Below are 11,076 nucleotides of genomic sequence, written 5' to 3' on the forward strand. Positions count from 1 at the left end.
AATGCATCAGTATTGATGATAATGCAAGGAAAACTAAAGCACTATCACCAAGCCACTACAAATATATTTTATTTTATTTTATTCTATTCTATTCTATTCTATTCTATTCTATTCTATTCTATTCTATTCTATTCTATTCATTTGGCATTTTATCCAAAGCAACGGGCATTGCATTCATTTTAAAAGATAACCTCAAATTTTGTTGTTGGAGAGTCAATTTTAAGATGTATAGTTTATGTGAGGACATTTTCAGAGATTTTGGCCCTGACAACTATAGCAAAACAAGTACAAACACGTGCACACACACATCAGTATCCTCAAAGGACTTAAAATCCCTAAGCAGGTGTATTTGCAGGGGGTGTCGTGCTGAGTAAGCAGCCTGTGGACGACTGCGGTATCCCATCAGCTGTTGGTGATAACCGGTGGTCTCGGATTTCACTCTCCCTCACCTGTTCTCGCCCCTGGCCCACTGCCCCACCATGCCCTCCACCTTCTCTCACAGTTGCAGCATGTTTACTGTTTACTACTAACGAATCCAAGATCGGGAAGATGAGCTCTCAGGTTTCAGTGCATGGCAGTTCTCGCTGAACTGATTATCTCATGAGATAAAAACAGTTAATCTGTGGGTAAAAGAGCAAGATATTCTTCATATTATGCCTCCTTCTTGTCCCTAGGCTATTTCTGTTAGTAGTTCCCTTTGTGCCAGCACCCCATGATTTAAATCACTTTAGAGGTAGTGTGTCTGTGTGTGTGTGTACAGGGAGACTCATAAATAACAGAGAGACCGATGATGACCCCTAAGGGACTGCAAATCAGACCGGCTTTCCCGGAATGGAGTCCTGTACACTAGTCCATTCTTTCAAATAAAAAACCTCTCCATGTACCATTATTATTGGGTCTGCTGCATTCCAGCACTAAGTTGGCCAGAAAAAAAACATGGCAGTTAAGCTGAATCAAATTCCCTCAGAGCTAGTGAAGGGCTGACTTTAATGGGGCCCCTAACAGTTGAGTCAACCGAACGGGTCAGCAGTTGCCGTGACCTCTTGGCTCTTGGAGCCAACCACACTGGGACTCAGCAAGATGAAGCTTTTATGATCTTTTCAGAGCTCAGCTGGTCTCCATTGAGGTTCTACTACAGCCCTCCCGTTTCCCACAAATCCTCCCAAAAGCCTCATCAAGGCATAATGGATAGGGGGTTGAGCACAACATTAACCCCTGGGGCAAAACAAATAGAGATGGTCATGATGACGTACTTTTATAAGAACACAGGCATTTAGACTCGTCCATGACTGTATTGTTGTTGAAGTGCATCACAGTTTTGACTTTTAAAGGGATAGTCATACAGGATTGGAACAACAAGAGGGTGAACTATCCCTTTAAGTTGTAAATTTGAATTTTTTGTGTTTTGCTGGCCAATATTATAGAAGCTTATAAAAAATACACAGATCAGGCATAACATTATGACTACCTTCCTAATGTTGTGTTGGTCCCCCTTTTGCTGCCAAAACAGCCCTGACCCGTCAAGTCATGGACTCCACTAAACCCCTGAAGGTGTGATGTGGTATCTGGCACCAAGATGTTAGCAGCAGATCCTTTAAGCCCTGTAAGTTGCTCTTTCCATAGTGCATCCTGTTGCCATGTGTTCCCTAGGTAAGTGATGCACATGCACCCCGCCATCCACGTGATGTAAAAGAAATTTGATTCATCAGACCAGACCACCTTCTTCCATTGCTCCGTGGTCCAGTTCTGATGCTCACGTACCCACTGTTGGCGCTTTCGGTGGTGGACTGGGGTCAGCATGGGCACCCTGACTGGTCTGCGGCTATTCAGCCCCATACACAACAAACTGCAATGCACTGTGTATTCTGACACCTTTCTATCAGAACCAGCATTAACCTCTTGAGCAATTTGAGCTACAGTAGCTCGTCTGTTGGCTTGGACAACATGGGCCAGCCTTCGCAGCCCACATGCATCAGTGAGCCTTGACCGCCCATGACCCTGTCGCCGGTTCACCTCTGTTCCTTCCTTGGACCACTTTTGATAGATACTGACCGCTGCAGACTGGGAACACCCCACAAGAGCTGCAGTTTTGGAGATGCTCTGACCCAGTCGTCTAGCCATCACATTTTGGCCCTTGTCAAACTCGCTCAAATCCTTACGCTTGCCCATTTTTCCTGCTTCTAACACATCAACTTTGAGGAAAAAATGTTCACTTGCTGCCTAATATATCCCACCCACTAACAGGTGCTGTGATGAAGAGATAATCAGTGTTATTCACATCACCTGTCAGTGCTCATAATTTTATACCTGATCAGTGTGTATGTGTGTGTGTGTGTATATATATATATATATATATATATTTATAAAAAGTCACAGTTACCTTTTTCATATTTTTATTCTGTGACAAGAAATACGATTCCATACAATATGGCTTCAGATATGAGAGCCGTTGCTAAAAATCCCCTAAAAATAAGTTCAACGACAAACCACACATTTGAATGCAAAATTCATATTGGTTACATGTAAATTATACTCTACAACCTGCAGGAATGTCACACTGTAGTACATCCGCATCTGATGATATCAGCACATTATGGATATTCAAGCCTGAAAGATGATGTAGATATGTGACATGAGTTATTTTGTTAATATGAATAACAGGTTTTAGTTACATGCTGCTTTTTCATTTCGTATAATAGCGTACTGTACAAGAGAATCAGCACATCTCTGTTTAATGATCTTTCTCTTGTATGAGGCCAGTGGAGACAGGCAGGCGCCGGGCATTGCCCACAGGGGCCACACATGCAGAGCGCTCATTGATTGGGTTCTGCTCTTCACAAGCATTATGGTGCTGGATATGATGGATTGAGTTTAGTGAATTATGCTCTGTGTCGACCATAAATGATGTGCTAATGCTACAAGCTATATTGCGCTGGGAGCTGGATGGTTTGATTGGCCCAGCAATAGGTTTTTAATTGGATTTCATCTTTATTCTCTGTTTCAAGGCACCCAGAAATGACTGAGGGTGTTGTGCATTGTCACGCCTTGAAGTCTTTGATTAAACTTTTTTTCTTTTTTGACTAATTATGTTTACATGAAACATCTTTGTCCTGCTGAGGTGCAAAAAGTGGCTCTGTGTGCACTATCTGCAACACTACAAGTTATTATTAACAATCACTTTTTGTCAGTAATGTGCACAAAGAAATGAATACAGGAAAATGACTCAGCTGTTTGGAAGCCAATTTCACACACAAATGATTCCCTGGAGAAAACTTTCTCAGGGACAGAGGCTCAGTTGAAGAGTACGATTTGTTATTTGCTGGCAGGGAACTCATCAGCAAATTTTTTTCAGTCTCAATCAGACTGAAAAAACACATAGAAAATATTCTCGTCGCTTTATAATTTTAAGGTAGAACCACTGTACTCACATGAAATGTTTTAAATATGTTTTTAGTACCTTTATGGATCTCGAGAGAGGAAATGTCATTGCTGGCAATGGAGGCCTCACTGAGCCATCGGATTTCAACTAAAATATCTTCATTTGTGTTCCGAAGATGAACGAAAGTCTTACGTGTGTAGAACAACATGAGGGTGAGTAATTAATGACATTATTTTGACATTTTTGGGTGAACTAACCCTTTAATTCTGAATTTGATTTTTTAACAAATTAGAATTAATTAAATCATATGAGAATAAGAATAAAAATGAATAACCATGAAATGGCCAAAATAATTTTTTTACAGCCACAACATAACCAGGCAACTTAGAATTTTTCACTGTTAATATATTAAGAATTAGTGGGGAAAAATATCAAAATGTAAAATTCAATAAAGAGAAAAAATAGTTTGGCTGTTTTATATTGATTTTAGTGTCCTTGTTACATAATTGCAACTGTAACCTACAACCTACAACCACATCACAAGGTGATCATGTGATCCAGGGTCTGCTTCTTTCCAAACCATATTTCCCTTTAGTTTTCTATTGACCTGCAGTGTTCCATTGTGGAAGGATGCAGGCTTGTTGTATCATGATTTTAGTAGGGGGAAATGCATAGCATGCCATGTTTCCAAGAACACATATTTATCGCCATCTAGTGGTTAAATTATGACAAACATAGTCTATACACGTAATTAGATATGCACATACTGGACATAATGTAACCTCTAGTTTTTTCTGATATGTTAGGCACATAGTGAAATGTGCATCATGTCATCATGAATGAATCCTGAGAACACAGATTTTGAAAAAAGCATACCTCATTGATGGATGGTTAACAAACAGAGCACAATTTACTTCTTGCTCTTTCCCTAAAGCGCACACACACACACACACACACACACACACACACACACACACACACACACACACACATGCTGACAAATATGTATCTCCCGACCTGATGCAAATCATGTAATTTGCCTTGGCACTAGCTGTGCCATGACTTCCTTTTCTGTGGTTCTGCCATCTCACTAGTAAGTTTTGGGTGACAGGTATCACCACTAGGGGGAGCGCTTGCAATCAGGAAGAGTATCAGTGCAGGTTGTTCAGTCCGACCAGTCGAGCACTTTCTTCCCACAACCTTCTTGCCACTGCATCATCTTCTCCTTCTGGAGCTGGGTGTTTTTCAGCACAATCACTGCACAAAACACAGATACACAGAAACAAGTTGAATTAGTTATCTTTCCCAGTCTTTAAAAGTAATCATGAAATGGAAGTCTTTTCTTCTCTATTGTGATGTATATTCGATTGAAACTTTGATGTGCTTCTCAAACAGAAGGCTGCGTCCTTGACCTGGTAAGGTTGCATATCTCGGCTGCCACGTCCAGTTCAGTCAAAGGACGTCTGTTGTTTTAGTGTAAATTAATTACTTACTAAACTACCAATAATGTATGACACTGGTGGACCACAGATGGTTGTAATTTACTATATTACATTAATAGAAAGCCAGTTAATAAAAAGATGCCATGCACACTTACTAGACTATCTCATTCTAGCATTTAATAGTGAGGAGGACTCCATCCTACAAGCCTCCAAAGGACAGGACTAGGAAGGACACAGCCTCATTAGGATGCAGCCTTCCGTTTGAGAAGCAGCTGAAAAAAATGTAGGGCAGGACTTGATTTTGTCCATTGGGAATTGATTTGATCATTGTGGCTTGCTATCCACCTTTTTCCTACACCCCATGATTCCTTTTGCAAATTATGGGAGTAACTTCCATTAAACTGTAAACCAACAGTGAAAGGTTCACTCTATGAACGCAATAAGCATTTTCAAAACCAGGGTAGGCCTACAATGAGATTACAAACATCGATTAAAAATAAAAAGGAAATTTAAAAGTGTAAGAGCATTAACAAATTACTACAACGGACCATGAAAAGCTTGATTATTTCCACAGCAATATTACAGACATGTTAAATATCATTGTATAATCAGTTTTGGGGAAAGTTACTTTTAAAAGTAATGCATTACAATATTGTGTTACTACCTAAAAAAAGTAACTAATTGCATTACTTAGTTACTTTTGTGTTACTTTTTCTCACCTGGGCTGGGCTTGCTTGTTTGTTTTTTAATTACAACAAAAAAAGTCCTATTTTTGGCAAATGTGAAGGCCCTTTCACACCAAAAGTGAAATGAATAAGCCTCAGGCTGAAGAAAATGCATATTTACGTCTGTACAGTAGAGGGCGAAGCTCAAACAAAGCTTTCAGCTGTGCTGCCATTCTGGGTTAAAGAAGAATAGGATACAGTAGGAGGAAGTTCAACACTCTTATTTGTAACTCTAAAGTAATTTTTGCTTTTTGGTTTAATTAGATCATAGAATTTCAGCAGCAAAGACACTGGTTAATAAAGTAAGATTAAATACATTTAATATTTGTGTAATTTAATATAGTTAATTATTACAGGTTTGTGTAAAATTCTGAGATTTCATTTCACTGTTTTTATTCATTTTGAGGAATACTGAATATTTTCGTGCAAGTGAGATGAGTAAATGCATGTTCACATTTAGTCTAGAACTACAATAACCATCATGTACACACAGCGCGCACACAACACCTCAGCACTTTATTTCTCTCAACATGGGGACAGGAGAGCTGTCAGTCAATAAATGTGAAAACAAAGTAATTTGCGTTACTTATTTGAAAGAGTAACTTAGATATTTTGTTGTAAATTGAAAAAGTAATGCGTTATTTTACTAGTTACTTGAAAAAGTAATCTGATTACGTAACTCAAGTTACTTGTAATGCGTTACCCTCAACACTGTGTATAATATATGTCTGTATTGAAACATATAACATAACCTTAATTAAAAATGTTAATTAACTGGAACACTGAATGATAATATTTCAGTGATTTTCATCATTTTGACAAACAATAAATATTGTATTTATCTGTTTTAGAAACATTACGGTAAACACTGCTAATAGCGATTAAAACTGAAAAGGGGAGACAATTACATTTTAAAGCATCCGTGTGAGAAAAAAAAATCTGGAAACCCAGACAGCAACAGAATGTGGCCCAGATCCGGCCCACATATGGTACATGTGGATTACATGCGGACCAGATGTGGGCCAGATCTGGGCCGACACTATGTTGCTGTCAGGGAAGAGACGAGATGATTTGGGGAGACAAACAAGTGCATTCCAGTGAATTATTTGTGGGATATATCGTAAATTAAATTAGGAGAGCAGACCTGTCATGTTTATGTTCTGTTTTGGTTTAATTCTAGTTCCAGTTAAAGGGGTCATATAATGCCATTATCATTATAGGATGGTTGTGTACAGGCACTGCCAACACACATTTCAGTACAATCAACTTGTAAAAGTGCATGTACCATTATATGACCCCTTTAAAGTAATGTTAAGTATAATTTATATTTATAAATAACATTATTTATAACAAATATTGCAATATTTTGATTTCATGGTGACTTTTAATTTTTCACGTAAATATAAACTTTTTTGATTGTAAATTGTGTTTGAACAAAATGGTCAATGCTTTAGCAATTGACAAAGTATTGCATTTACCTGAAGTAGCAGCCAGACTTCCTCTCTAAGCCTTCAGTGACAGCACAGTAGATGGAGGTCTGTGCACCCTGCCAGGGAGTTTTCATCAGCAGCATACTGGGCAGAGACAGTATAGTCTTCATCATGGGGTACCATAAGAGAATATGGCGATTCAGCTCTGTTCGAATCACTCCTGGATGCAGGCAGTATGAGGAAACTCCTGTACCTATGGAAGCATTCATTTATATATAAAGCAACATGAAAAATAACAAAAAAGTTCATGTAATTCACCCTTTGCCAGAATTTGATTGATAGGCAATCTAACCAATGATAAAGCCGAATCATCCATTTTGTCCGACAATCAAACCAGACAGGAGAGTTAGATTAACGTGGGTGGATTTGAACTTAAAAAATGGTGTGTATTGACATCTTTCTGTGGTTGAAACAACATACCTTTTGATCTTAATTCATGTTTATTTCATGCTATAATAACTAGTAGGAAGAGATGATCAGTTCACATGCTGCTTGAACTGAAGCACTACAGTGATCTGAGAGCCGCAAAACGGTATTAATGGTTTGAATTTCTTCAAAAATGACAAAATTTGAAAGCTGAGACTATGTTTCATACAAAAATAACATCTGTCTTGACTGCTGGCGCATTATCAGTGTCCTTTGCTCTGAAATGTATTTTTCACTGCATGAGAACATGTGTGGTATGACAGCGCCATGGCTTGTCGGACATAGCAACAGTAACTAAGGGGGACAGGTCTTTGCGGAGGGTCAGTTGCTTTATTTGCATATGAACTGGTTGCAAACTTGATTAAACATGAGCAGTGAAACAGTATGTGACAAAATCAACAATGACAGAACAATGAGGGAGCGTTTACACAGCACCGTTTTCAACTAAAAACTTAACACTTTTTATGCGTTTTGGCCGTTCATTAACAACGGCGTTTTGGGGGCCTGAAAACACAAACTTTTGAAAATTGGTTTCAAAGTGCAAGTTTTTGAAAACTAAACAGTTTAACCGTTATCGTCTCCGTGCAAACTATGAAAAATTTGTGAAAATGGTCACTTTGTAGGCCAAAACGTGGAAGCGAGTTAGCATTTTAGCATTTCCGGTTCCATCGTAGTGAAGTCAATGGGTTTTTGCAAAGGAAAAACTTTTCTGTTGTCGTGTAAACGTACAAAACGTACTAAAACATGTACTTTTTGCTCAAAATAAATAAACAGCTTTTGTTATTTTGTTTGTTAGGTTTCAAACCAAAAACTATATCTAAAATCTTACCTTTCATTTTTCGTGCAAGTTCTTTGGAGAAAAGCACATTGGCCAGCTTACTCTGTTTATAGCTGGCCAAAGGACTATAAGGCCTTTTGTCAAAGAAAAGGTCATCAAATTCAATCTTACCTATAGGAAAACAGTGGAAAATATGGATATTTATTGGATTAAAAAGTTAAAAAGGTTCTATTGTTTTGTCATATTTAAATTTAACATCTACACTACTGTTCAAAAGTTTGGGCACAGTAAGATTTTAATTTGTAAAGAAATATTTTTTTCAGCAAGAATGCATTCAATTGAACTTGAATCAAAGAATCCTGAAAAAAAAAAAGTTTTCGCAAAAATACTAATCTGCACAACCGTTTTATTCGTTAATAATAAATAAATAAATAAAAAATAAATAATAGAATAGAATAATAAAAGAAAAAGAATGACAAAAGTTTTAAATTGTAATAATATTTCACAATATTCCTTTTTTCTGTATTTTTAACCAAATTAATGCAGACTTGGTGAAATATATCTTTCAAACTATCTTTCAAAATCCAAACTTTTGAAAATGAGTGTTTTTGTTTTGTTTTGAAAATTACCACCAACATGTGCAACACTGGACACATTCACTACACGGCTGGGGGAGGATCTCTTCAGCATTCCTAATAGTAGATTGGTCAGAAGAAAATGTCCCAAGTGATTGACAGCCAGCTGTGTCTCAAAGCCATCCTCTGTGATCCATTTTGGACACATCATCACACCTGTCAGAAAAAAACAAAGCAAAAAAAAAAACTTTAAAATCTGTCTCTATATCGCTTGCTTCCTCCTTGTGAAATCTTACTCACCTGCATTGTTGATGAGTATATCCAGTCGTTCTTCTGTGGCTACGAACTCTTTGGCAAATTCTCGAACGGAATAGAGAGAGGCTAGATTTAAGTGTCTGATGACTACATTGCCATTTCCTGTGGAGCGACGAATATATTCGGCAGCGCTCTCAGCACGTGTCAGGTCACGGCAGGCCATGATTACCCGAGCCCCTGTATGCACAAACACACATACTCGTACACTAAAAGTAAGGGAATTAATAGATGAGGACTAGATAATCTGCCATACCTCTACGAGCCATATCTCTTGCAGTTTCCTTGCCAATCCCTGTGTTGGCACCAGTGATCACAACTGTCTTTCCATCCAAACGAGCACAGCTTTTGCAGACACCACCAGCTATCCATTTTCGCAGCAGCATAAAGCCTGTATATGGGAGATGTGAATTAAAGCACAATGCTTTTCTCTTATGTTCTCTTATGTTCACCAAGGCTGTATTTATTTGATCAAAAATACCATAGAAACTTTAATATTCTGAAATAGTATTACAATTTAAAATAATGGTTTTGTGTTTTTATATATTTTAACATGTAATGTATTCCTGTGATGGCAAAGCTGAATTTTCAGCAGCTTCAGTGTCACATGATCCTTCAGAAACCACTGTGCTAATTATTATAATTATTAATTTAAAGATTTTTGAGGCAAGCCATGATACATTTTCTTTTCAGGATTCTTTGATGAATAAAAGTTCAAAAGATCAGCATTTATTTAAAGTACAAATGAATACTATATATATAAATATATAATATATATATATAAAACACTTTTAAATAAAGATTCTAATAAAAGTTCTAAGGATGTCAAATAATACGCGTAACTTACTGATCGCCGCCAGCGCGAGGACCGCGCTATAGTTCACTCCATCAGATGATGTGACTCGGTCCATCCCCTCATGTAGCAGGTGTACAAAATGAAGAATAACCCTGGTATGTTACATTGTGTCCTGTGCAGAACGCTATATTAAGTAACAACAACAACAGCTTAGTGGCCTACCTGCTGTCCACTAGCCAACTGGCTGATTACACGCGTCTCTTCATTTAGCTGAAGATTTCATTGTGTTATGAAACGTTTATCTCAGCATCAACAATAAGAAAAGTTTCTTGCATGAATATAAGTTCATTGGTTTTAATAATATTCAGAGCTGAGAAAACAATAGGCCTGTCTGGGACGTTTTCTGCTGGGTACTTTGAAATAAATTATTTATGTTAAAATAAAATTTAACATAAAATAGTAAAGTTATTGGTTCAGTCAGTTAACCTCCCCTTCTGAGTCATAATGCTTTTGATTCACTAAAAAGAATCAGTTCAGAAGAGTCATTTGTTCGGTAGTGGTCGCCTGATGCACTAAATAGAACCGACTCATAAGAGTCGTTTGTTTGTGAATCGGACGACTCGTTTCGTGCTGTATAGTCAGTAGAGGCTTTGCAGTGAATCTGAATAGTACCTCAGTAAACACTGCAATGTGATGTTCCGTCCACATTGGTGGAAAGACGCACGTTTGAGAACCGTTAATGAAACCGAATCTCATTCGTTTCCAGTAACTTTTTTTTCGAAATCATTCGTTTCCAGTATCTTTTAAAAATGGAACTGGTTCTGAAAAAGTACATGTTTTTGGATCCTAACCTATTTATCGGTCCTTTGTACATGTAAGGGGAGTATATACTCATATATTTAGCCAATATTTTCATATTTTTATATTTTAAGTGATCAGTAATTTAAAATCATGAATTGAGTTCAGAAAAGACCAGTTTATAATGGTCTTGACAGTTTATCTGCAAAACACCAGCAATGTGTTGAATAAAATCCAGCCACTATCTGCTTGCCATTATTTATCCAGCAGTTGGTTAGATAGTGTAAAATGTTGTCGTTGCAAGGAAGGAAGCCATTTTCTTGTTCCAGTAACCACTCCTCCTTATTTCAGAGAT

The 11,076-nt window shown here is 37.6% G+C and overlaps 1 protein-coding gene across 1 annotated transcript; it reads right to left on the minus strand.

Moving 5' to 3' along the window:
• Nucleotides 1-3,844: 3,844 nt before the first annotated feature.
• Nucleotides 3,845-11,011, minus strand: si:dkey-23o4.6 (retinol dehydrogenase 13). The gene is made up of 7 exons (XM_048211623.1): nt 9,975-11,011; nt 9,384-9,518; nt 9,116-9,307; nt 8,870-9,031; nt 8,292-8,411; nt 7,025-7,229; nt 3,845-4,636 (listed from the first exon to the last, which is right to left on the minus strand). Exons 1-7 carry the CDS (start codon nt 10,036-10,038, stop codon nt 4,531-4,533), a joined length of 984 nt encoding a protein of 327 aa, XP_048067580.1. The 5' UTR covers nt 10,039-11,011; the 3' UTR covers nt 3,845-4,530.
• Between the last annotated feature and the right edge of the window lie 65 nt (nt 11,012-11,076).

This window comes from Megalobrama amblycephala, linkage group LG13 (assembly GCF_018812025.1).
Source record: "Megalobrama amblycephala isolate DHTTF-2021 linkage group LG13, ASM1881202v1, whole genome shotgun sequence".
In the NCBI taxonomy this organism is placed as follows: domain Eukaryota; kingdom Metazoa; phylum Chordata; class Actinopteri; order Cypriniformes; family Xenocyprididae; genus Megalobrama; species Megalobrama amblycephala.

Coding starts and splice junctions, on each gene's coding strand:
- si:dkey-23o4.6 (XM_048211623.1), bottom strand. CDS start 10,038: ATGGACCGAGTCACATCATCTGATGGAGTGAACTATAGCGCGGTCCTC. Junction 8,412..8,869: donor CAGTGTTGCACATGTTGGTG/GTAATTTTCAAA, acceptor GTTTTCCTATAG/GTAAGATTGAATTTGATGAC. Junction 7,230..8,291: donor ACTTGCACGAAAAATGAAAG/GTAAGATTTTAG, acceptor ATGCTTCCATAG/GTACAGGAGTTTCCTCATAC.